The sequence below is a fragment of the Ostrinia furnacalis genome, unplaced genomic scaffold, assembly GCF_004193835.3.
Source record: "Ostrinia furnacalis isolate ACB-3 unplaced genomic scaffold, ASM419383v2 OfSCF2800, whole genome shotgun sequence".
Taxonomy (NCBI): domain Eukaryota; kingdom Metazoa; phylum Arthropoda; class Insecta; order Lepidoptera; family Crambidae; genus Ostrinia; species Ostrinia furnacalis.
Window position 1 is genome coordinate 486,729 of NW_021133039.1, and position 25,511 is coordinate 512,239.

Here is a 25,511-nt window from a genome sequence, read left to right on the forward strand (position 1 = left end):
TAAAAAACTTCTTTCAATGAGGGTTTTCGCGATTGAAAAATCCGCCAGATGGCAATACGTAGACGCAAGGTCCAAATGCTGCATGATTGACAGATATGTCAAAATCCACCAATCACGCAGCAAGCAACAGCAAGCAACAGAAGTTTAATAACTTTACGGATATCATTGATTGTTTTACTGTCCAGTGTGTTTTTTGATTACATCTGTGCATACAGTTTGTTTCCTGTTCTCGAAAATTTCATAATCAGTTCACATTCAATGTTGCGACTTTGTTGCATATTTTTAGTATTTTGACGATCACCCGGCGATGATACGCAAGTACTACAACATTTCACTTCGCGATTAACGAGAGGTTTTGTCGCATCACTAGTTCACAGACTAAATATATTTTTATGTCAGTTGGCCATATTTGATGACATTTCTGCTGATTTCTAAAAAATTAGACTGTACTTCAAGTTGAGTTATTTTTGAACGAAAATCTGTTCAAATACTAATTTTAAAATTATTTAAATGTTGCGCAGTCTTGCTTGCTTGCGGAATGTAGACGGTTAAACTGTTCAATTAAGATCAAGTTGAACCTCATGAACGATGGTTCATTTGTTTTTATCTAATTTTAATTATTTTAAAGCTTACTCTTTAACATTGTTTTAAAAAATGAAACTTAGTAGCGCGGAAGCGTGCTAAAGTATTCGAATGTAAATGTCAATTTATATGTCACCTTGACAGTGACAGTAGTGACACTTGATGCAAGCAAGAGCGCTAAAAATTTTTTCTGTAATATTTGTTTACACTTTGATCGCAAATTTGTTTAATACCGCTGGCAGAAATAATTAAAAATGTCCATGTCTAGAAGCAGCCTTGGCAGCCACGACAGAAAACTAAGATATCGAGCTCTGCTAGATGATTTATCTACTCTTGGTCCGTGTTATTTATTTGTAAACAGTTTGCATGCTATTTTTTAAACGATATCTTGTTTATCAATGATAAAAGTGATCTGAGAAATGTTGATGCAGTCCAGATCAGTGTATACTAAAATTATTCATACTTTTTGAAGTAGATCTGTAAGGATTTTAAATTGTTTTTCAGAGGATGAAAACGACAACAATGTGCAACGTATGGAGAAGACTGCTAATGCAGTCAAAGAAGTACAGTCCCTTCTGGCTGAGGGTGGAGTGGAAGAACGCGTGAAACACCCAGGTTAGTTAAAGTTGAATTTTTAACTAGTTTTAAGTTTGATTTGCACCTGAAAATTTTGGATCATAAATTATTTTTTCTCAGGATTAGATAGCTACACCTTAAAGCTAGATGTTTAGATAGTAATGCACTAATGCTTCAGTAAATTGGCACCATTGATTGATGCTCCTAATCAATAAAATACAAATTTTGAAAGAGAGGAAATGAAACTTTTAAACTAAACTTATTGGTTTTTCTTGCAATCTGGTTTTGTTCTTGTGTCCGGTCATAATATTTTAGTTCATAGTCTTCTGACTCATTACTAATAAAAAATAAAAATAGTTGGCCGAGTTAGGGAACATTTTTGCATTTGAGCCTTAGAATTAATCCTTTTTGTTTGATTCATACTTACACCAATTAAGTACATGCTAAATAAGCTCACAGCATTAAGCTTGATGCAATCACTACCTTTACATACCAGTTCATTGCAGTTTTCCTAAAGGTTCTTCTTTGCCTGGCCCATTTTATTTGGGGTCGGCCCTCTGCGTCTCCAGGCCGCTCGGTCGTGGATGGTCTCACTGTTTACTTGGGCTTCTTTAAGGTCCTTATTTACTACGGACATCCATGTAATTCGAAGTCTTCCTCGTCCGCAGTTTTCCTAAAGGTTATGTTCATCGTATTCCAGGGGAAGGCTACCTAGACTCCCGGGTGCTCCGTGCCACCAGCGACCTGGCGGTGCGCTGTTCGGAAGCCGTCAGCGGAAACGCCAACACTTACGACAAGCACGAGCTGGCTGCTCATATTGTAAGTGCCTGATATATTAAACACTAGTGCCGCCGCCCACGACTTCGTGCGCCTTTTTTTTTTAAAGATTATTAGTACTTTCCAACAAAGAATGCATGGGCAAAGAAATAGATAGACGAATAACAAACACATGGAAGAGATACTGGTCACTAGCAGAGGTAATGAAAAACGGGAACCTAAAGATGTTCCACAAAAGGAAAATATTTGATGCCTGTATGCTACCCTGCCTCACATATGCTTGCCAAACCTGGTCACTAACTAAGCAACAACTTAAAAAGTTAAAAGTATGCCAAAATAGTATGGAGAGAAGTGTATTGGGAGTGAAACTTAAACACAAGATAAACCTAAGCACAATAAAATCAAAAACCAAATTCAGAAGTGTTGTTGCAACAATTAGAAAGTTGAAATGGAAGTGGACGGGACACCTAATGAGGGAAAAGAAAGAGAAATGGACAAGAGCCGTAACGGAATGGTATCCCCGTGAAGGACAAAGAAGCAGAGGCAGACAAGCGAAAAGATGGGAGGACGATATCCGCGAATTAGCAGGGCCATTATGGCCACAAATGGCTAGAAACAGAGAAGCATGGAGATCATTGGAGGCCTATGTCCAAGGACAAACTGGAGATGAGTGCAACTTAATTGTAAAATGAAATGTTAATGTTGTAAAAATACCTTGTAATCCAGTAATAAAGGCTTATATTATTATTATTAGTAATTTGCTCTTGCGCAAATTACTAGCCCCTCGTGCTAAGCTAAATATGCTTGTGTCACTAAGTGAAGCAGCAAATCGAATGCACAGCGTTGAATAGAGCTCTGTGATTGATTCATATGTCACCCTGTGCGTCCACGCACACTGTGAGACCTCATACTAATGTTTGTGATTACAGGCGATAGTAACAGCACTTGGATGGAAACAACTGTGCTCTTTCGTCACTCATAGCATTGTCATGGTAATGATTTCATCCAAAATCCCGTAGTACCTTCTTCCCTTCTTATTTGAGGGTCGGGTGGGCAGTGCCCACCTCGGAATGGACTAGTCAAAATCAAAAATCAAAATCAAAATTATTTATTCAGTTTAGACCACAAGTGGCACTTATGAACGTCAATAGAAAATAATAAAAAAAAGAAAAGGTAGCCCTTATGGGGCACTTTACATGTCTCCTTATCTTTTGGGCCCTACCAGCGCTTCGAGACAAACATATGGCAAGTGCTGAGAAGAAACGCCGGATCAAACTCAGTCACCACTTATTGCCAGGAATTATCTAACGGTAAGAATAGTCAAATTTAAGTACATCAAATATGTGCAGACTGAACTGACCACGCATCCTTGTCATCAATATAGTCTCGAACCTTGTAGTACCCTTTGGACATAAGGGTATTTTTTATATGTATCTTAAATTTGTTAGTGGCCAAAAAACAAGATTTAATCCCTTTTTGTGCCTTTGGTGCCTTTAAAGGGTAAAAAATTTTGTAAGTGTGCGACACGCCGGCCACGATTATCTTTCTTTTAAAATGTAAATCTACTTTATTCCTAATTCCAGCGTGAAAACCCAGACTTCTGGGACTTCGCGTTTCCGCGTGAGGCGCCGCCCCTAGCCTTTCTCTTCGGGACGTTCGCCCCCACGCCGCCCGAACAGAGGCCTAGGGCGCCGCGGCGTCGCGTGGAGAAACAACAGGCCGCTGCGTTGAAGGCACCAGAAAACGTTGAAAAGTAAGTGATATAGGATGAAAAGTAAGTTGCTCGCAAAATTTTGTGGGTAGATTAAGACAACATTAAGCTATAGGATACACGATTAAACTAATCATTTCAGCCACAGGACGTCCACTGCTGAACATAGGCCTCCCCTAATGATTTCCATAATGACCGGTTGCTAGCGGCCTGCATCCAGCGCCTTCTAGCTTTATGAGGTCATAGGTTCACCTTATGAGTGGACGTCCAACGCTACGCTTTCTGCTACGTGGCCTCCACTTCTGAACCTTGCTGCCCCATCGGCCGTCAGTATCAAAATTTTATATTAAAACATGTTAACAACATTTTCAGACTGGAAAAAACCGAAGAAGGCTCAGAAATGGTTAGCCGCGTGAACCGGTTCATCATCAAGAGCTACCGGGCCGGCGGCTCGAAGCCTCTGAGCTACTTCCACCTGGTGCTGGACCCGGCCAGCTTCAGCCGGACCGTGGAGAACGTCTACCACCTGTCCTTCCTGGCGCGCGACGGGATGCTGGCTTTGGAGAAAGGTAAGTGACGCGACGCTACAATCTAGTGACAGTCGACACCAAGAGATGGCGCTGGCTCCTACTTAGTACGGCGCGCTACCCCGCACCTACAATCCTGCATCGCGGTGACGAAGTTTTTTATCCTGCCAAGTATATATAGGAAGACCGAGATGGTAGTAATTGGACCTTGGGCACAGCATCCGCTTGGAAGGAAGCACTAACACTTTAGCTTCCTTATTGTAGTTGAACATCATATTCCACAGACGCATGTAACTAAGTTACATGAAGCGATGGAGTGGCTCGCCCGTATTCACAAACGATGTTTGCTTAAGTGAAGCAGCAAATCGGAACGCACAGCGTTGAATAGAGCTCTGTGATTGGTTCGTTTGTGACCCTGTGCGGTCCACGCGCACTGTGAGACCTCATAGTGATGTTTGTGAATACGGGCGAAGTCTTACCGACATTCACGCCACGCTGTCGTCCAAAAGGGACAATACATATTAATAAGTAAATTTCATTGATAAATAAAAAAAGACCCAAAAAAGACTAAAGGAAAGCTCGGCCTTTGGAACCGGTTCATCATCAAGAGCTACCGGGCCGGCGGCTCGAAGCCTCTGAGCTACTTCCACCTGGTGCTGGACCCGGCCAGCTTCAGCCGGACCGTGGAGAACGTCTACCACCTGTCCTTCCTGGCGCGCGACGGGATGCTGGCTTTGGAGAAAGGTGAGGCTGATCTTGACCAACAGATGGCGCTGTTCCCTACTCAGTACGGCGCGCTGCCCCGCGCCTACAATCCTGCATCGCGGTGACGAAGTTTTTTACCCTGCCGAGTATATATAGGAAGACCGAGATGGTAGTAATTGGACCTTGGGCACAGCATCCGCTTGGAAGGAAGCATAACACTTCAGCTTCCTTAATGTGGTTGAACATAATATTCCACGGACGCATGTAACTACAGTTACATGAAGCGATGGAGTTGCTCGCCCGTATTCACAAACGATACTTGCGTAAGTGAAGCAGAAAATCGAACGCACAGCGTTGAATAGAGCTCTGTGATTGGTTTGTGTGTGACCCTGTGCGTCCACGCGCACTGTGAGACCTCATAGTGATGTTTGTGAATACGGGCGAAGTCTCTTACCGACATTCACGCCACGCTGTCGTCTAAAAGGGACAATACATATCAATAAGTAAATTTCATGGATAATAAAAAAAGACTAAAGAAAGCTCGGCCTTTGGAACCGGTTCATCATCAAGAGCTACCGGGCCGGCGGCTCGAAGCCTCTGAGCTACTTCCACCTGGTGCTGGACCCGGCCAGCTTCAGCCGGACCGTGGAGAACGTCTACCACCTGTCCTTCCTGGCGCGCGACGGGATGCTGGCTTTGGAGAAAGGTAAGTGACGCGACGCTACAATCTAGTGACAGTCGACACCAAGAGATGGCGCTGGCTCCTACTTAGTACGGCGCGCTACCCCGCACCTACAATCCTGCATCGCGGTGACGAAGTTTTTTACCCTGCCAAGTATATATAGGAAGACCGAGATGGTAATAAGTGGACCTTGGGCACAGCATCCGCTTGGAAGGAAGCACTAACACTTAGCGTCCTTTTACATGAAGCGATGGAGTGGCTCGCCCGTATTCACAAACGATACTTGCTTAAGTGAAGCAGCAAATCGGAACGCACAGCGTTGAATAGAGCTCTGTGATTGGTTCGTGTGTGACCCTGTGCGTCCACGCGTACTGTGAGACCTCATAGTGATGTTTCTGAATACAGGCGGTTTGTTTGTCTCTTACGACATCCACCCTGTCGTCCAAAAGCGACAAATACCTACATAAGTAAAATTTCATGGATAATAAAAAAAGACCAAAATGACTGTAGATGGTTCAGAAATGTTCAGACTTGGGAACCGGTTCATCATCAAGAGCTACCGGGCCGGCGGCTCGAAGCCTCTGAGCTACTTCCACCTGGTGCTGGACCCGGCCAGCTTCAGCCGGACCGTGGAGAACGTCTACCACCTGTCCTTCCTGGCGCGCGACGGGATGCTGGCTTTGGAGAAAGGTAAGTGACGCGACGCTACAATCTAGTGACAGTCGACACCAAGAGATGGCGCTGGCTCCTACTTAGTACGGCGCGCTACCCCGCACCTACAATCCTGCATCGCGGTGACGAAGTTTTTTATCCTGCCAAGTATATATAGGAAGACTGAGATGGTGTAAATTGGACCTTGGGCACAGCATCCGCTTGGAAGGAAGCAGTAACAACTCCATGGCTTCCTTATTGTGGTGGAACGTCATATTCCACAGATGCATGGTAACTACAGTTACATGAAGCGATGGGAGTGGCTTTCTCCCGTATTCACAAACGATGTTTGCTGAAGTGTAGCAGCAAATCAACGCACAGCTTTGAATAGAGCTCTGTGACATATTCGTGTGTGACCCTGTGCGGTCCACGCCCACTGTGAGACCTCATAGTGATGTTTGTGAATACGGGCGAAGTCTTACCGATATTCACGCCACGCTGTCGTCCAAAAGAGGACAATACATATTAATAAGTAAATTTCATGGATAATAAAAAAAGACCCAAAAAAAGACTTAAGAAAGCTCGGCCTTTGGAACCGGTTCATCATCAAGAGCTACCGGGCCGGCGGCTCGAAGCCTCTGAGCTACTTCCACCTGGTGCTGGACCCGGCCAGCTTCAGCCGGACCGTGGAGAACGTCTACCACCTGTCCTTCCTGGCGCGCGACGGGATGCTGGCTTTGGAGAAAGGTGAGGCTGATCTTGACCAACAGATGGCGCTGTTCCCTACTTAGTACGGCGCGCTGCCCCGCGCCAACAATCCTGCATCGCGGTGACGAAGTTTTTTACCCTGCAAAGTATAGCACTACTATGCCAGCTTTTCCGTCTTGGGTCACACCACGCGCGAGGAATGGATGTCACAATCCACATGGCTGATCAACGACCGCAGAGAGCTGCACCTAAAGTTAAACAAGTAAACGTATACCACCTGTCCTTCCTGGTACGGGACAGAATGCTAGCTTTAGAGAAAGGTGAGTCATCGTCAGCATTTCAGCCATAGGACGACCGTCAGACAGATAATTAGAAAATATTAGACTCGTATTTTTTATTTTCTTTCATAATTAAATAATAACAGTGCTACATCGAGTTTATATGGCACGTTACGTCACTTTTTTTACTCAAAAGTGACGTCACGCGACATTTCAACTCAATATAATACTGTAATTATTCGATTTATGAAAGAAATTAAAAAATACGAGTCTAATATTTTATTAATAACTGTCTGACGGACTAAATAGAATATCGATATCATTACCTAGTCATCATCATCATCCCAAATCCTTATTGAGAAAACATAAGGTTCAAAACCAATGAACAATATTTTTCTCTATACCAGTTAAAGGGTTAAGCTTGTTACAGTTTATCAACAAATGTTGTCTAATGAATATATGGCTTTAGTTTAGCTTCGCACAATCAGCATTTTTTACTGTTTAACTATAACAAACGTCGAAAATCGGTCAAAATCCATACAAAAACACCGGTTATCGTAACAGTTACGGTTAAAGTAATATTTTTGTTTGCAGACGACGAGTGGGGGCTGCCATTCGTGACTCCAGTGGCGGAGGCCGCGCAGCAACAGACCGATATTTCAGAAGAGAACCAGTTCATCGTCTCCATAGACATGCAGAGGTGGCAGGTGAGCGGAACTGGCACTTTTGTAGTTGTAATAGAGGTTATTTTGCAATAAAAAAATTGATGCGATGTTTTGTTGACAGAACAACGTATGCAACGTTGCCCGCATCCAAGTTGTTGGTCGGACGTTGTAGATATCCTTGGGGGGAGGCTTTTGCTCAGCAGTGGACGTCATTTGACTGAAACGAACGAATTGTTGTAGATAGTCCATGCGAGGCTTGTTTAGTACATGTACGTACTTACTATGTAACTATTAGGAAGCAATTCCTGTAGGTGAACGAGAACGAACTGTTTCGTCTGAGTCATTCAAATCGGTCTTTTGGTTCAGACGAGACGACTTTTGGTAAGTTTGAGACGTGAGATTAGTGATATGCGTGCGTGAGCAAGACGGATGCGGCTCTGTGACAGTGTCGCGAGTATTTTGCGATATGTAGGCACAATGGGCCTTATTAATAAATGTTACACCCTAGTTGAACTCTGACTTAAGTTGTCATTTAGTATGGAAATGTCATTTTAATCCAGAGTTCATCCTAGGTGTAACTTTTTTATTAATAAGGGGGTATGAGTACTAAAAAAATTAAAACAAAGTCTTTTTCAAATGAATAATATTTTTTTTTTGTTTTAGGAACTAATAGAAGCGTTTGACATAAAGAAACCAATGATGGTGCTGAAACGAAAGTAGCTGAATCGCTACTCCTTAATTATTATGTGTAGCATTAAGTTTGTTAATTCGTCTGTATTGTAAATAATTATCGATTAAAGTGATTTTTGTACCACCGAAGTATGACTTTCAATTTCACACTAGCTGACCCGCACCCGGCGAACTTCGTACCGCCTATATTCATCAGAACTAATGTAGGATTATAAAAATGTTTTATTTTTCAAATCGGTCTAGTATTTTCGGAGTCTATTCCCTCCAAACAAACTATCAAATCTTTCCTCTTAATAATGGCGCAAGTACACTATGCGACACGTAATAGTGTGAACACTATCTCTGTTACTTTCGCGTGCGTCGCCCATACTTCGGTGTGCGGGCTAGCGCTTCTACTTGGACAATTTTCCGCATAGTGTACTTGCGCCATAATAAATCTCCTTTCCTAGTAGGTTAGTAGTAGTTTCGCACGATTTTCCTTCGCACGAATGTGCGAAACGTCCCCTTTCAATAATATTTTCTTTTTAGTAGGCGTTTCGCCCGGATGTATCAACAGTATTAAAAACGGGTGGGAATCGACCCCTTTGAGAACTAATAATCACATACTACTAGTTCAAAAAAGAGTCGATTCGCACGCGATTTTAATACTTTTAATACATCCGGGCGAAACGCCTACTAAAAAAAAATTATTGAAAGGGGACGTTTCGAACATTCGTGCGAAGGAAAAACGTGCGAAACTACTACTAACCCTTCCTAGTCGAGGCTGGCGTTTCTCAACGTGTGTCATCGTTGTTACCTTGGTGGTAAAAATATATCCCATCAAAAACAATACTTGTCAAAAAAAACAAGTCTCGCAACTCAGTTGTTCTACGGTAAAAAGTTGTGAGATCCATGTAATACCAAGTCCAGGCCAGGAAATCTTTAACGTTTTACATAAATATATTGACTTGGCCATCGCATGAAAACACGTGTAAATTAAATTATTTAGTGCGATGGCCAAGTCAATAATTTATGTAAAACGTTAAAGATTTCCTGGCCTGGACTTGGTATTACATGGATCTCACAACTTTTTACCGTAGAACAACTGAGTTGCGAGACTTGGTTTTTTTGACAAGTATTGTTTTTGATGGGATCTCATTTATTTTTGTATTTTGTAGACAGCAGTTATGTATCTAGAAAACTGGACCGAAATTGAAAAATTTTACTCGACTTGGCGGTTGCACTACCGTGCCCCCAGATCTCATTTCTTTTTGTATTTTGTAGACAGCAGTTATGTATCTAGAAAACTGGACCGAAATTGAAAAATTTTACTCGACTTGGCGGTTGCACTACCGTGCCCCCAAATATTCTAGTTTTTCCTTGATTCATACACCAAACACTACTTATATTCCAAATTTGAAGCTTCTAGGTCTGCTAGAAGTGCCTTAGAATTTTGATGATCGGTGAGTCAGTCAGTGAGTCAGTGAGTGACAAAATTAAGTAACTTTGACCCGTTATAATTCTTAAACTGCTGGTTCAAATTGAATGAAATTTTAAATATACCGTGTCTTTACAATGCCTGCATAGCTAATGAAAATTCAGCCTTCTAGTTTTATCCACAACGAAGTTACAGGCAGTCGAAATGGCCTGAATTGCTTCGAGAAAAGGATGGTACGGCCGTGCCGCTTTTTTGCTCGACTTGGTGGGGGCACTGCCGTGCCCCCAGATAAATATAAAGATGATTGTTAATAATCACATAAAATGTAACTAAGATCAACTTTTGGACTTAGACATATTTTTCATTTTTAGTGTAATAAAGATAAAACACGATCTGATTGCTCAAAATATATTTCACATAACATAACTTCGATAGACCATAGACTCCGTCAACAACGCCATAATCTCTTACATTACTTGTTACAATTAGAGATGGGTAGTGGGTAAAAACCCATTTCACCCGATTGGGTTAAAACTGGGTGATTTGGGTAAAAACCCGGTTTTTACCCATTATCACCCATTCTGGTGGGTCAAAACAAAAATAGCGTTTTTTAAAGTGAGAAGTGGTATGTGTTGCTAAGGGGGCGTTCTAGTGTTACGTAATGCAATCTGGGGGAGAGGAGGTCTTGAAAAACGTTACAATGCGTTACAGTGGCGGAAGGGCGCGGTTCGATTTCAAGTTTTTTTAAAGCAGAAGTACTTTGTAGTTGGTGTTGTTATTTGTAACTTTATACCGTAATGTCATCAAAGAGAGAGTTTGGCATCTTTGGCATTCCCCCCCTCCATGTCCTTGCCATGATCACAAATTATGGTGTTCCTACTAAATTTATTCTAAATCGGTTCAACGATTCTTGTAATAACACCATTCTATAAAATAATTGGTCACATCATCATAACGTGATCAATTTTACGATTTGGCCACGATATAAATGCATATTAGTGTTTAATTTAACTTATTACTTATTAATCAATAAACTTAAATGAGAAAAATTCAATAAAAATAAAGAAAAGATACCAATTGAAATAATTATAAAATTATTTGTTTTCACCCGGTGTAAACACCCACGGGTGGAATGAAACGTGTTTTTACCCTCATGTGGGTTTTTACCCGGGTGGAAACCCATCTCTAGTTACAATACACCATTTATATACAGATCGTTTCATCCACTAAGATGCGCCCCACCATTCTCAGCTAACGTTTGAGTGTTATCGGTACACGTTAAATGATCCATGAGTGCACACGCACACTACAATAATGCCGCTCGGATCAAACTCCCCGCACCCCGCGCGACTGAGACCGAAAATTGGTGGGGCGCGTCTTCGTGGATGAAACGAACTATACAGTCAGCGTCAAATTTCGTGACACCTAAGGAAGGCAAAAAGTTCAAAACACGTCTTTGTTACAATTGGAATAAGGTTGTGTTGCCAACTTTTTGGCCACTTTGGGCGTCACGAACTATTTGACGCTGACTGCTGACTGTACCGTGAACACGCATTTACCTACAATAGTTTGAAATATTGACGCCATTATAATACTTAAAAGTAAAGCAATAGTAACTAAAATCGGCTGACACAGGAGCCTCATCGATTTAGCATGCCTCTGCAGGGCTCCTACCTAAGTAGGTATACGAAGTTTCGAATGTTTCCGTCTCTTTCACGCCAAACGCGAGTGACAGTGACAGATCGACCCGAAACTACGAAAATGGCGCTGAGTAGTCCTCTGCTTCGCTTTAATGAATAATGGGAGATAAAGGCTTAAAAACATTAAAATAGAATCATAAGAGATCAAAATTCATAATACCGATATTAATCGTACGGTATGTATTTTAAAAATGTAATAGTTTGTAATAATCTAGTATAGTTCGCTCAACGAAAGTTGAGGTCATCATAACAAGTAAATATTTATATCAGTATACACTATCTGGGCTGATGTCTCGCTTGCAGATTAATAAAGATCAGGGTAGCGGAAATGTATTCTTTAAACAATAAAATAAAATACAATAAAAAAATATAGTTGAATTCGAATGTGTTGTTTGTGTTCTGTATTTCAATATTAAGTTTCAACCACACCAACGCGTGCAGATCGCCATCGCCGGCGCGATCATAGGCCAATGACAGGTCGCACGACCCATTGGTGTGGTTGAAGCATTACAAGTAACGTGTTTGCCTCAACTTTCTTTGAGCGACCTATAAGATTCTGTCACTCGCTATTGGCGCCAAGTGGTGATCACTGAACGAACAGTAGGGATATCGTATTTTCATTTATAAAATCTTGATCACACGTATCGAGTAAACTGGCGAGACAGTAAAATGTTTACTTGGTCGAGACAGTTGGGTGAGCGAGTCACATACTCGAGCGCTCGACCGAGCAATCGGTGTAATGTTCATACACACCGAGTACTCGGCCGAGAGCACTGTCTCGCCCGTTTTCTCGGTACGTGTGATCAAGGCATAAGTTGGCGTCATTCTCTGGTACACACTAGTGACGTAAACGGATGAGCGCTAATATGAAACTAGCTCATATTAACTAAAGGAAGACAAATGTTCATATTTTAATTCTATTTCGCCACTTTTGAATGTCATAAAATTAAAATTACTTGTAATGTATGTAAATGCGTGCACACGGCTAATATTAATACTAAGAAATAAGGATAAATACATGATTTTGATCGAAGTAGATATCATATTGTAGGGACGAACAAATACGTACTGGACGAAAATAATACTCAATAAATACATAGACTGCCAAGAAATCTACTGTAAAACAATATACACAGGATTGAATTTTGCATGACAAATGCATTTTTAAATCTAACGCTTATGTGAGTTAGTGCCTGAGGTACGGGAGGGGTGACATTGACATATTATGACGTCACAGAGCATACAAATCTGAAGCACATTTAATTTTGTAGTCTCTATGATGTTTGACGCAGGGATGTTAAGGATATGAAGTTTCGATTATGTATACGGTTACGGATATTAGAATAGTATTATACCGGTTTCGGTTACAGTTATGGATATGAAATCATTTCGGATTATCTGAAAGTTTCGGATAATTTCGGTTACGGATATTAGAATTTTAAAAATTCAAATAGCAAGATGCTGCGCGACCCACGTAGCCACTTTATGTACTACTAGCTTTCCGCCCGCGGCTTCGCCCGCGTGGAATTTTGTCTGTCACAGAAAAACTTTATCGCGCGCGTCCCTGTTTCAAAAACCGGGATAAAAACTATCCTATGTTCTTTCCCGGGACTCAAACTATCTCTATGCCAAATTTCATCAAAATCGGTTGCGAGGTTTAAGCGGGAAAGCGTAACAGACAGACAGACAGACAGACAGACAGAGTTACTTTCGCATTTATAATATTAGTTGGGATGTCGAAACCTATAATAAAGGTAAAACAGGCGGGGATATTAGATGGGGCCAGGGAATGCCAGACAAGTAACAAATATATAAAAAAAAAGATTTAGACTCGGGCCTTTATCCGAAACTTTTGAATCGGTTTCGGTTACGGATATTTTTTTATTTCGGATATCCGATAGTTACGGTTACGGATATCCATAACATCCCTGGTTTGACGTCTCAAAAACACCCTTCCGTGCCGCTCCCATACCGCAGGCACTGACTCAATGAGGGCTATCGTTTTAGCGCTCACCAGTTGGCGCCACTGTAGAGTGAGGTCCTGTCACTTGCTAGTAGCGAAGACAGTGGCACCAACTGGTGAGCGCTAAAGTGGTAGGAGGACTATCGCATTTGCACTCATCAAGATGGCGCCACTGTAGAGTAAGGTCCTGTCACTTGCTAGTAGCGAAGACAGTGGCGCCAGCTGGTGAGCGCTAAAGTGGTAGGAGGACTATCGCATTTGCACTCATCAAGATGGCGCCACTGTAGAGTAAGGTCCTGTCACTTGCTAGTAGCGAAGACAGTGGCGCCAGCTGGTGAGCGCTAAAGTGGTAGGAAGACTATCGCATTTGCACTCAAGATGGCGCCACTGTAGAGTAAGGTCCTGTCAAACGCCAGGGGTGCCAACTGTTAAGTATAAAAACGATAGCCCTCATTAGGCGATAGGCCTATAGCGCGTTCACTTCTTCTGATTATTACGTCATACATTAAAAGGGGAAATAACACCGAAAATATAAAAAATACTGACTATAACATCATTATTTAGGAAAAATAACTTGAGAACATAAACCACAGCACCAACATTATCATTTTAAGCTTAAGCGCAGACCACCGATCTTTAGTTGGCCGACAGTTAGACCCGATTTTAGTTTGTATGAAGAATCGGCCGATACTAAATCGGTGTAGTGTGCGTACTTTCATACATGTCCATACTGATTAACAGCCCGACTAAACTATCGGCCAACTAAAAGCCGGTAGTCTGCGCCTAGGCTAAAAGTGGGGATTTCTTAAGGCGAGTATAGACGAGCATTTATTTGTAACATAACAACGAGCTGCTCTATAAAATGTCTAAAGACCTTGTCACTAATTACCTACATTTTACCTGTATTCCATTCGCAAGAATGTTACATTACAATGAAATGCTCTAGTCTACAGGGTGTTGATATCAATCCTCGCCATATTTAGGGAGTTGATTAAGTAGCTTAGGGGCCATCCATAAAGTACGTCACACGAATTTCATGATTTTTTGACCCCCCCTCCGTCCTTGTCACAGGTGGTCACATTTCTGAGACCCCCCCCCCGTCCCTAGTGTGACGTCACATGTTTTGCAATTTCACATCGAATAATTATTAAATTAACAGCAGTTCCGAAATTAGTTTTATTTCCATTTAAATTAAGTACTTTTTTTATGAAATCAGCATTATATCAAATATTTGAAACAATTGAAATGTGATGTCACGNCAATTTCACATCGAATAATTATTAAATTAACAGCAGTTCCGAAATTAGTTTTATTTCCATTTAAATTAAGTACTTTTTTTATGAAATCAGCATTATATCAAATATTTGAAACAATTGAAATGTGATGTCACGAAACTTAGGACCCCTCCCACCCCTTGTCACACCATGTCACACTTTGTCAACCCCCTCCCCCCCCTCTTTACGTGTGACGTACTTTATGGATGACCCCTTATTCTGATCACGAATCAGTAAAAAAAAATTACTTTGAAGAAAATTTAAAACGAATTTTAACTTTAGTTAGTCAAAGAAAAATACCGTTTACACTACCTACTTTACGTGACTTCCTTCAGTAAGTTATACGACATGATAAGCGAGCGATCCGCGTAGCTCGATGGGTGCCGCAGTGTAAGCTATTGCAGTATTGCGAGCCACAGTACAGTGGATTTCGCACGAAAAATATTCGCTTAAAATTCCACTTTCGTTTGTAATTTTTTTTGGTGGATAATACGTTTATATTAGTCATAATAGATCACCTAAATAAATATGGCGAGGATTGAAATCAACACCCTGTATACTCACCTTTATAAAATATCTTAGAATAGAATAGAATAGAATGTATTTATTGCTTTTTCTGTGTACAGTTTGCAGTTGTTAAGGCATAAAATTCGTTACAACAGATTGCTCATATTGAGCATGCAATATTAAATTGTACAGACGATGCCACATCGAGACAAAAACTTATTTCGACGTAGTACTGGTGACTTTGCAACAAACACGTCTTCAATAGTTTATGACACATATTTGCACTCTAGGTTAGTTTATTCAGTTCATAGGCACCTCAGAATCTAAGGATCAACCCGGAAACGGATCGTCGTAACCGTATCAAATCGAGGAGGTCAGTATTGTTTGTATGGAACTCCATACTGCAACGCATACTTACAACACTTATCTGCACCGTAACGTAAACGCCTCGCCTGGCAATCCTTTTCCGGGGTGATATTCCAGTTTTAAGGGCAGTGTCACAAAAACAAAGAAATAGGCGGCAAAAAAAAAATACGTCCTTCACTTTACATAAAAAAGAAAATCTATTTACAATAATATTAATTATAATCAAGTACATGTGACCTTCAAATGCTGCTATAAATAAAAAAATAAATATACATTTGGAATTTCATAATTTTACGCATTAGTTGAACAGAAAAATATTCATAATAATATTTTACATTTATTTAACTTTTATTTGTATTATAATTGGATTTTATTTATTTTTAAGTGATATTTTATTTAGTATACTTATTTTTCTGTATAACCAACAGTCAAATACTTATGATAATTTAAACATTTAAAATAATTTAAATTTGGGAATGTCAATTTCGTCCTAATCTCCATTGTCAAGTCAGATCGATCGATATTTGATTTTTTATCGAATTATTATTGTATAGTCAGCTTTAAAAGATTTTTTGTTAGAAATCTAATGTTTGAAATTGAAAAATATTTTAATTCCGCGATTCAAACATAAAAACTATTACACTTGACATGTACTTGTCAAAATGTATAGTTGTCCGACACGAAACCGTCCCAGAGAACTGGCCATACCGAGTGATTTATTCTCCATTGGCCCACACAAGTCTGTATGAACCTCTGGAGAATAAATCACTCGGTATGGCCAGTTCTTATCCCATTTTTTCCGTTGCTCTTTAGGAATGTGAACCATGACTGGGCTACCATACACTCTTACATGGCTTAGATCTGGTTTACTGCCCGCCCACATCTCATATGGAGTAACACCTCGTTCAAGACATTGACAGGAGGGCGCTACTATCAACTGGGTTGTTAGTTCCGATTTTTGCCACGTTGGAAAACACTGAAATGTCAATTGCAGGAGGGCGCTGCCATCAATGCCGGGTTACTATTTCCGATCTTTGCCATTTGACGGTTCAAAATCGTTAAACTTTAATAATCCAATATTGATAGTAGCGCCCTCTTGACAATGTCATAGCTGAGACATCTGTATAACCACAAAGTTGATGTTTAGATAAGTACCTATATCTTTTATAAGCTGTCTATACATCAGGTTTCTATTCTTCACTTAGGTTCAGTGCTTGAGTTCTTTTCTTTTAGCCTCGAAATCTCTGCTCCTAGGGTGTCTATATTTTCCTGAAATAAACATGAAGATTAAAATTATAATAATTAATGGGATTTAGCGCTAGTGCTTTCGAATTATATTTTATGAATTATCATTCTTCATCTTATTTAGTTATAATAGATGTTATTTTTCAACAAAAAATATTATTTTTAAATAGAAACGATTCTGGGTTGGAAGAGGTAGCGTGGGCAGGCCTCCTACTAGGTGGACCGATGATCTGGTAAAGGTCGCGGGAAGAATCTGGATGCGGGCAGCGCAGGACCATTCATTGTGGAATACCTTGCAGGAGGCCTTTGTCCAGCAGTGAACGTCATTTGGCTGAAACGAACGTACGAACGAAACGATTCCTGAGTAAAAAAGCATTAGTTTGAATTAGTTCGTCAGCAAACAAGCTATACTCAACATCTAATAAACCGCACCTTCCACGACGGGAACTTTAACGATTTTCTTCTGACACAATCATGGTGCCCCAACAATATTGGTGTTATTTGAAAGCCCAATAAATATCCTTAAAGAAAAACACATTTAATTTCTTGATAAATGATTAACATATACCATAAATGTGACTTGAAAAAATACCTCATTTTGGGCCCACCTATGGGATCAATTAGACCAATTTTTATGGTTATAAAACCAAATAATGATCTCACGTGTCCTCTTTAACAGATGGATAGCGATTAATCCCAACTTAACAGTTTTATAGCCATAAAAATTGGCTTTAGCGTAACTACCTATTTTTTGAAGAAGTGACTCTGGATCCTTCCCTAGACACATTTTTTGGGTAAAAACCTTTCCTTTAATGAAATGAAGGTTAGAACTAGGCTTTTAAATGGTGCCAATATTGGTGGGAAGTGGGGATGCATACGTTTGAAAATGCTTGTCGCGGGAGGTGCGATTTATTTGATGTCGAGTGTATATTACAAGTATTTACTATACAAACTAACTAGTAAACTGCTATAGTTTACTAACTCTGTCAGAATCTGAGGTATGGGAGTGGCACGGGTGTCTCATATAGTTCCAAAATACTGAACTGTCCTATGCATGACATTGACAGTGGGGCGCCACCGTCAATACCGGATCGCTGGTTCCGATTTTTGCCATGTTGGAAACCATATAGTTGAACGATGGTAGCGCCCCCCTGTCATTGAGTTTGGTGGGACAGTTCAGCGTGGGTCATCTATACCTCAGGCACTGACTAGTGTCAGACCTATAACGTTACCTTTAGCGTGATATTTTTGAGTAGCGCGTCCTCCAAGACCGCTTGTAGCCGCGCGGTCATCTCCAGCGCAAGTTCTCTCGTGATTCCAGCGGGGTCGCCGCCCCATACAGCCGCCATGGCGCCGCCGCCGAGTCGCGCTATCTCTTTCTAGAGGGATAGTGAGACAGAGATAGAGTATACTTTATTGACTTATTGTACACCACACGAAGCAGACAGTGTGGTAAGACTCGGGACGCGCTGTCTCTTTCTCCCTTTATGAAGGGCGTGGTTAAATTAGATAATAATGGCTCATACACACAAAAGTTTCTATAAGATCCGCTATCACTTTCTAGAGGTATAATGAGACATGGAGACGGAGCGCGCTGTCTCTTTCTCGCAGGGACAATGTGTGTTTATTACAGATCTTAGCAACTATTGGTACAATAGCAACGCGACTGCAATGCCAACCAATGACAGTGCCGCAACCAGTTGCAGGTGGCGCTAGTTGCCATATACATATTTGTAGCAGTCACGTTGCTATTTTCATTGTGCTATTTCCAGCACGGCTTGCAGGCGCCTGTCATCATCACACTGCGTCTTATGCAGTCGCAATAAGAGCGAGTTTGCAACAACCATTTTATCAAGCAGCGCCCGCACGGCTTGCAGGCGCGTGTCATCATCACACTGCGCCTTATGCCGTCGCAATAGGAGCGAGATTGCAACAACCTCATGGTATCAAGCAGCGCCCGCACGGCTTGCAGGCGCGCGTCATCATCATACTGCGTCTTATGCAGTCGCAATAGGAGCGAGTTTGCAACGTCCTCATGGTATCAAGACCGCTTGTAGCTGCGCGGTCATCTCCAGCGCGAGCCACCGAGACGCGCTATCTCTTTCTAAATGGACAACGTGGTATTAAGACTCAGCGCGCTGTCTCTTTTTCTCTTTCGTCGTCAAATAAAGAAGCGCAGTTGCGGTCCCACACCGCCGCCATCGCGCCGTAGGGTATACGAATGGAAACAAGTAAATTATACAGGGCGTTTCTTTAGGCAACCAAAAAGGGCTGATAAAAGAATGAGCAAGGTGCGAAGAGAAGGGTGTCTATTTAATTAAAAACCAGCGAGGAACCACCTATGCGCCATCGCGCCGCCGCCAAGTCGCGCTATCTCTTTCTAAATGGACAACGTGGTATTAGAACGGAGTGCGCCATCTCTTTCTCACAGGGACGACGAGTATTTGTACAATAGCACCGAGTCTGCTATGCCAACCAATGACAGCGCCACGTTCAATGAGGGCTATCGTTTTTTTACTTAACAGTTGGCACCCCTGGCGATTGACAGGACCTTACTCTACAATGGCGCCATCTTGATGAGTGCAATTGTGGTAGTCCTCCTACCACTTTAGCGCTCACCAGTTAGCGCCACTGTCTTCGCTACTAGCAAGTGACAGGACCTTACTCTACAGTGGCGCTAACTGGTGAGCGCTAAAACGATAGCCCTCATTGCAGGTGGCGCTAGTTTTCATACATTGCTACTAACGTCACAAAGATCGGTAATAAGCATGCCGGAGTCCACCAAAGCGGAGACAAGACGAGCGAATCTCATTTCCACCTTTAGCGGAGATTTGAGCTGTGATATATCTCTTTCTAGAGGGATAATGAGACAAAGATAGATATATGTATATTATTTCTTCTAGCTGCTGGAGGGACAACGTGATATAAGACTCGGGGCACGCTGTCTCTTTCTAGAGGGACAACGTGGTATAGACTCCCACACATGCAATTGACTTCAATGACACTGACAGTGTACTATAGTCAGGACCCGTGAGATGCCTAGAGGATTCCCCCCTCAAGGATTCTCGCAGAAACCTTACTCCGACAACGCTAAAGCGGAGACGAGCGAACCAATCGCAAGCTGACGGCGCGTAGCGGAAACCAGAGCGTCGATGTGACGTCACAGCTGACAGGTGCGCAGTTAACTCGACCGGATTGTAAAGTTTAAAATAATTATAAATTTACCTTTGCCAAAGCCTTGACCAGCTTCAAGAGCAGCATGGAAAAACACATTTCATCAATGATTTAACAATTCAAAGTAAAAGAGTAGGCATATACAATATACAGGATGAGAGTCACTAGTGAGCGCGTAAAAAAATGACATTTAAATGTATAACGGATTATACACCGCCCCTAGCAGAAACGTTCAAGAACTAAAATTTTCATATTTTTTTAACGCACTCACTAGTTTTGAATAAACTCACACTTAGCCCACAGTAGCTATGTTTTTCTGAATAATTTCATTGCGAGTCCAATGCCATTTTACCTTTCCACCGGGACAAACTTGACCTTCATTGTTTGGGTTATGGCGATCAAGCTGCAGATCCTGGCTACACAGGAGTTGCAGCGGTGGGAACGAGAGGTGGGAATAGTCCCGTTTATTGGCAGCATTACCTTGTTGGCGTCTCTGTCTTGCGAAGCCACGGCCCCAGCGGGCATGGAACACAGCAGGTGCCTGAGCAACTTGGCCTTGGCTTGCAGCTCGCTAGTGAGTTACTTGGCACACAAGTTTAACTCCGTCTAAAGAATCTTCTAGAATGTACCTTGTTGGCATCTCTGTCTTGCGAAGCCACGGCCCCAGCGGGCATGGAACACAGCAGGTGCCTGAGCAACTTGGCCTTGGCTCGCAGTTCCCCAGTCAACTGCTTGGCATGTTCCTCCAAGAACTCACAGCGCTATCTCCATCTAAAGAATCTTGTAGACAAATATACCTTATTCTATGGAGAAAAATATACTTTATTGGCATCTCTGTCTTGCGAAGCCACGGCCCCAGCGGGCATGGAACACAGCAGGTGCCTGAGCAACTTGGCCTTGGCTCGCAGCTCGCTAGTGAGTTACTTGGCACACAAGTTTAACTCCATCTAAAGAATCTTCTAGAATGTACCTTGTTGGCGTCTCTGTCTTGCGAAGCCACGGCCCCAGCGGGCATGGAACACAGCAGGTGCCTGAGCAACTTGGCCTTGGCTCACAGCTCGCCGGTCAACTGCTTGGCATATTCCTCTAAGAACATCTCCATCTATAGAATCTTCTATAATGTACCTTATTGACATCTCTGTCTTGTGAAGCCACGGCCCCAGCGGGCATGGAACAAAGTAAATGCCTGAGCAACTTGGCCTTGGCTCGCAGTTCCCCAGTCAACTGCTTGGCATGTTCCTCCAAGAACTCACAGCGCTATCTCCATCTAAAGAATCTTGTAGACAAATATACCTTATTCTATGGAGAAAAATATACCTTATTGGCATCTCTGTCTTGCGAAGCCACGGCCCCAGCGGGCATGGAACACAGCAGATGCCTGAGCAACTTGGCCTTGGCTCGCAGCTCGCTAGTGAGTTACTTGGCACACAAGTTTAACTCCATCTAAAGAATCTTCTAGAATGTACCTTGTTGGCGTCTCTGTCTTGCGAAGCCACGGCCCCAGCGGGCATGGAACAAAGTAAATGTCTGAGCAACTTGGCCTTGGCTCGCAGTTCCCCAGTCAACTGCTTGGCATGTTCCTCTAAGAAGATCTCCATCTAAAGAATCTTCTAGAATTACCTTATTGGCATCTCTTGTCTTGTGAAGCCACGGCCCCAGCGGGCATGGAACACAGCAGGTGCCTGAGCAACTTGGCCTTGGCTCGCAGTTCCCCAGTCAACTGCTTGGCATGGTCCTCCAAGAACTCGCAGCGTTATCTCCATCTAAAGAATGTTCTAGAATGTACCTTGTTGGCGTCTCTGTCTTGCGAAGCGACGGCCCCAGCAGGCATGGAACAAAGTAAATGCCCGAGCAACTTGGCCTTGGCTCGCAGTTCCCCAGTCAGCTGCTTGGCATGTTCCTCTAAGAACATCTCCATCTAAATAATGTTCTAAAATGTACCTTGTTAGCATCTCTGTCTTGCGAAGCCACGGCCCCAGCGGGCATGGAACACAGCAGGTGTCTGAGCAACTCTGCCTTGGCTCGTAGCTGACCAAGTGAGCTACTTGGCATGATTCTCGACCCCTTATCTATAGAATCTTCTAGAATGTACCTTGTTGGCGTCTCTGTCTTGCGAAGCCACAGCCCCAGCAGGCATGGAACAAAGTAAATGTCTGAGCAATTTGGCCAGGGCTCGCAGCTCGCTAGTGAGTTACTTGGCACACAAGTTTAACTCCATCTAAAGAATGTGTTAGAATGTACCTTGTTGGCATCTCTGTCTTGCGAAGCCACAGCCCCAGCAGGCATGGAACAAAGTAAATGCCTGAGCAAATTGGCCTTGGCTCGCAATTCCCCAGTCAACTGCTTGGCATGTTCCTCTAAGAACATCTCCATCTAAAGAATGTTCTAGAATGTACCTTGTTGGCGTCTCTGTCCTGCGAAGCCACGGCCCCAGCGGGCATGGAACACAGCAGGTGTCTGAGCAACTTGGCCTTGGCTCGCAGCTGGTCAAGTGAGCTACTTGGCATGATTCTCGACCCCTTATCTATAGAATCTTCTAGAATGTACCTTGTTGGCGTCTCTGTCTTGCGAAGCCACAGCCCCAGCAGGCATGGAACAAAGTAAATGGATCATAACCGTATAAATGGAGAAAAACAACATTTAAACACGACCCTCGGTCGGTCCGGTTGGCAATGTTGAAAATAAACGCGTGCAGCGTTCGAATCGTGATTCATACAGTGACATATACATCACAGACGCACGGGGGCACTATAGGAGATGTCGGTGACGCGTTAAATTCTCTAATATGTTGAATAATTTTTCGCGAAACTAATTTTTTTCAGATGCATGCTAGTGAAAAGTTTCAAGTGTTCGTACGAGAAAACATCTAGCTACAGAGAGGCTCTCCTTACGGTATTGCCATGACGCGTCGTTTCGCACCGTAAGCTCTCCCGCTCTAACACACCGCTCTATCCATCCTCTTTTCTCTCGTTCCGCGCGCGCGCAGTCGCAGTACGTACGTTCGTTGTTTCGCTCGCTCGTCGCGTTCCAGCAGCAGCATCGTCTGAAATTAAATGTTTTGATTCGTTCACGTAAACAGTCAAAATAACAAAAAGAAAAATGGCAGACACAGCAGTGGCATCCGAGGCACCGGCTCCGGCGACGCCCGCGAAGAAACCCAAGGCGACGGCGACCGGAGGAGCCAAGAAGCCGAAAGCGAAGCCCACCCACCCGAAGACGTCCGAGATGGTGAACAACGCCATCAAANCTAAATTTAACTAATTAAGACATGACAAAAAAACTGAGGTATGTCTCGTTTCTGTCGGGTCTGGGTTTTTTTTGTATGGGGCGTGACCGTTCTTCTTTATTGGTTAGACTCAAGACCCACTTTCTGAATCTACAAAAGTAAAGCTTTCTTTCTCAGTATCAGCCTAGACATGAAATTGATCATTTATAGTGGACTTTTTGGTGGTGTTGAAAACCTTTCTTGATGGCAATTACGTCTAAATTATTCATTTCTGTTGATATGGCTTTACAAATATCACATCGCTGCTTGTGCAGAGCTGCCATTTATCAACGATATTATTTTTATATATCGTTGATAAATGGCTATGTTATCACCAAGTGTCGCATTTCGGAAATCTTAGGAACATTGTCATTTTGGACTTTAAAATAAAAAAAATTAAAAAAAATTAAATAACTGCCAAATTTTGTAAATATAACTACGCCAATGTGTTCCTTTGCCAAAAAGAAATATTTTATGTTATGTAACTTTTTTTGATAAAGTTATTATTTNATATAATACTTATATTTTATTCCAACAAATTGTCATATTTTGTATTACATAAACAAGTCTTATGTTATTTGTCAAGTCTTTAATAATAATAAATAAAAGTTGTAATAGTAGTCAAGTCTGTAAAACTGTATCAATCTGTAAAATTAAAATATTTTACTTTTTTCTAATAAGGAGGATGTTATGAGAATAGTCACATCACTAGTGTTACGCACAACACTATCTCTTAAGATGGCGTCATGCTCCATTGTCTTTGGTCTTTGGTCATCGTCTTACATTGGTTGTACTGAATGTAATGTATTTCATATTACTGAATAAACTCAAGTCGCTTCACAATATAGTCTTTCACTCATACACCAAACGCTACACTAAGGACTGGAATTCGCTAGTTGTCTTTCTTAAAAGCTACAATCCGAGCCTCTTCAAGGCGAGAGTGAAGAGGTAGTTTACTGGATAGTTATGTACCACCCTAGACTATGTAATTAGATACGCTTCATCATCATCATCATCATTTCAGCCACAGGACGTCCACTGCTGAACATAGGCCTCCCCCAATGACTTCCACTTTCCACATCGCACGGTTGGTACTGGCCTGCATCCAGCGCCTTCTTGCTACCTTTATCAGGTCTTTCTGCATAAAATAAATAATCTTTACACGTTGCACGTGCATTGTGGAAAACCTTGGAGGAGGCCTTTGTCCAGCAGTGGACGTCATTTGGCTGAAACGAACGAACGAACACGTTGTATATGTAGTGAGACCACTCTGTCCACCTCCATTATTCGTCTTCGTGGCGCAGAAAAAACTTCATTTGAATAACATAATGCAATTTGTATTCGCACTTTACGGTTATAATTGTCGCGATTGTAATATTTATTGCTCAAGCTTATGCAGGTCACACTCAAATCGTGTTAAACTTTGGTTGTTTGTTCGATGGATGTATTATAACGAATTTTTATAAAGGATGTTCTAATTTAAGAGCAATGGGACCAAAATATTTTCTCACAAACCATCGATTCCACAAAAACTAGATGGCGTTATAATACTTTTCTGAATCGCGATGGTTAGCTTTAGTTGATGAGCGTATCTTCACCTTAAAGGCCGGCAACGCACCTGTAACGCCCCCGGGACTACGGGTGTCTATGGGCGACGGTAATCACTACCTACATCAGGTAATCCGTCTGCTCGTTTGCCTCCTGTCACATGAAAAAAATTAATTTTTTTACGAATTTCAATTAAATGCTGGATCACATCAAACTTAACGCCGTGGTATCTTATAATATGTAATGGTAATGTAATAGGTGCTATATTATTATTATAATCATAGTTCAACCACCAGCTGACAATCATCATCATCATCATCAACAGCCCTTTACAGTCCACTGCTGGACTATGAGCCTCCTCCACTATAGTGGAGGGTTTTGCCATAATCTCCACGCTTGGCAGGCGGGTTGGAGATCGCAGTTTAAAATGAATAAACAAACAGCAGCTGACAATAATATGAATAAACAAACTTTTTTCGCATTCGCAATATTAGCGTAAA

General features: G+C 42.0%; 4 protein-coding genes across 9 annotated transcripts in view; 3 read left to right on the forward strand and 1 right to left on the reverse strand.

The window, feature by feature from the left end:
• LOC114356376 (uncharacterized protein K02A2.6-like) overlaps positions 1–24,282 on the forward strand; it is a 341,613-nt gene extending 317,331 nt beyond the window's left edge. Inside the window, exon 2 of the mRNA XM_028309511.1 lies at positions 23,975–24,282. The gene's annotated coding sequence lies outside the window, so the exon portion shown is untranslated. The remainder of the gene's footprint in view (positions 1–23,974) is intronic.
• Positions 747–8,654, forward strand: LOC114356386 (non-structural maintenance of chromosomes element 4 homolog A-like). 3 transcript variants are annotated; one of them, XM_028309533.1, is made up of 7 exons: positions 749–918; positions 1,087–1,197; positions 1,859–1,977; positions 3,519–3,688; positions 4,019–4,215; positions 7,792–7,904; positions 8,526–8,654. In XM_028309533.1, the coding sequence occupies exons 1-7, from the start codon at positions 837–839 to the stop codon at positions 8,580–8,582; spliced, it is 849 nt and encodes a 282-aa protein (XP_028165334.1). In that variant the 5' UTR covers positions 749–836; the 3' UTR covers positions 8,583–8,654. The 3 variants fall into 3 exon arrangements, with proteins under 3 accessions (XP_028165336.1, XP_028165334.1, XP_028165335.1); XM_028309535.1 differs by lacking the exons at positions 7,792–7,904; positions 8,526–8,654 and adding an exon at positions 4,827–5,135 and having other exon boundaries at positions 747–918; positions 4,019–4,124; XM_028309534.1 differs by lacking the exons at positions 7,792–7,904; positions 8,526–8,654 and adding an exon at positions 4,918–5,080.
• Positions 6,071–7,259, forward strand: LOC114356391 (EP300-interacting inhibitor of differentiation 3-like). Its single transcript, XM_028309543.1, has 2 exons — positions 6,071–6,250; positions 6,959–7,259. The coding sequence occupies exons 1-2, from the start codon at positions 6,082–6,084 to the stop codon at positions 7,000–7,002; spliced, it is 213 nt and encodes a 70-aa protein (XP_028165344.1). The 5' UTR covers positions 6,071–6,081; the 3' UTR covers positions 7,003–7,259.
• Positions 15,496–22,383, reverse strand: LOC114356389 (coiled-coil domain-containing protein 186). 4 transcript variants are annotated; one of them, XM_028309541.1, is made up of 4 exons: positions 20,903–20,945; positions 20,679–20,753; positions 18,257–18,403; positions 15,496–17,048 (listed from the first exon to the last, which is right to left on the reverse strand). In XM_028309541.1, exons 2-4 carry the CDS (start codon positions 20,721–20,723, stop codon positions 16,977–16,979), a joined length of 264 nt encoding a protein of 87 aa, XP_028165342.1. In that variant the 5' UTR covers positions 20,724–20,753; positions 20,903–20,945; the 3' UTR covers positions 15,496–16,976. The 4 variants fall into 4 exon arrangements, with proteins under 4 accessions (XP_028165342.1, XP_028165343.1, XP_028165341.1 ...); XM_028309542.1 differs by lacking the exons at positions 20,679–20,753; positions 20,903–20,945 and adding an exon at positions 22,291–22,383; XM_028309540.1 differs by lacking the exons at positions 20,679–20,753; positions 20,903–20,945 and adding an exon at positions 21,985–22,131.
• Positions 24,283–25,511: the final 1,229 nt, after the last annotated feature.

Coding starts and splice junctions, on each gene's coding strand:
- LOC114356389 (XM_028309540.1), bottom strand. CDS start 22,116: ATGGAGATGTTCTTAGAGGAACATGCCAAGCAGCTGACTGGGGAACTG. Junction 18,404..21,984: donor AAGACAGAGACGCCAACAAG/GTACATTCTAGA, acceptor CTATCCCTCTAG/AAAGAGATAGCGCGACTCGG. Junction 17,049..18,256: donor TCAAAAATATCACGCTAAAG/GTAACGTTATAG, acceptor TGTTTATTTCAG/GAAAATATAGACACCCTAGG.
- LOC114356391 (XM_028309543.1), top strand. CDS start 6,082: ATGTTCAGACTTGGGAACCGGTTCATCATCAAGAGCTACCGGGCCGGC. Junction 6,251..6,958: donor GATGCTGGCTTTGGAGAAAG/GTAAGTGACGCG, acceptor CTTTGGAGAAAG/GTGAGGCTGATCTTGACCAA.
- LOC114356386 (XM_028309533.1), top strand. CDS start 837: ATGTCCATGTCTAGAAGCAGCCTTGGCAGCCACGACAGAAAACTAAGA. Junction 1,978..3,518: donor ACGAGCTGGCTGCTCATATT/GTAAGTGCCTGA, acceptor TCCTAATTCCAG/CGTGAAAACCCAGACTTCTG. Junction 3,689..4,018: donor GCACCAGAAAACGTTGAAAA/GTAAGTGATATA, acceptor CAACATTTTCAG/ACTGGAAAAAACCGAAGAAG.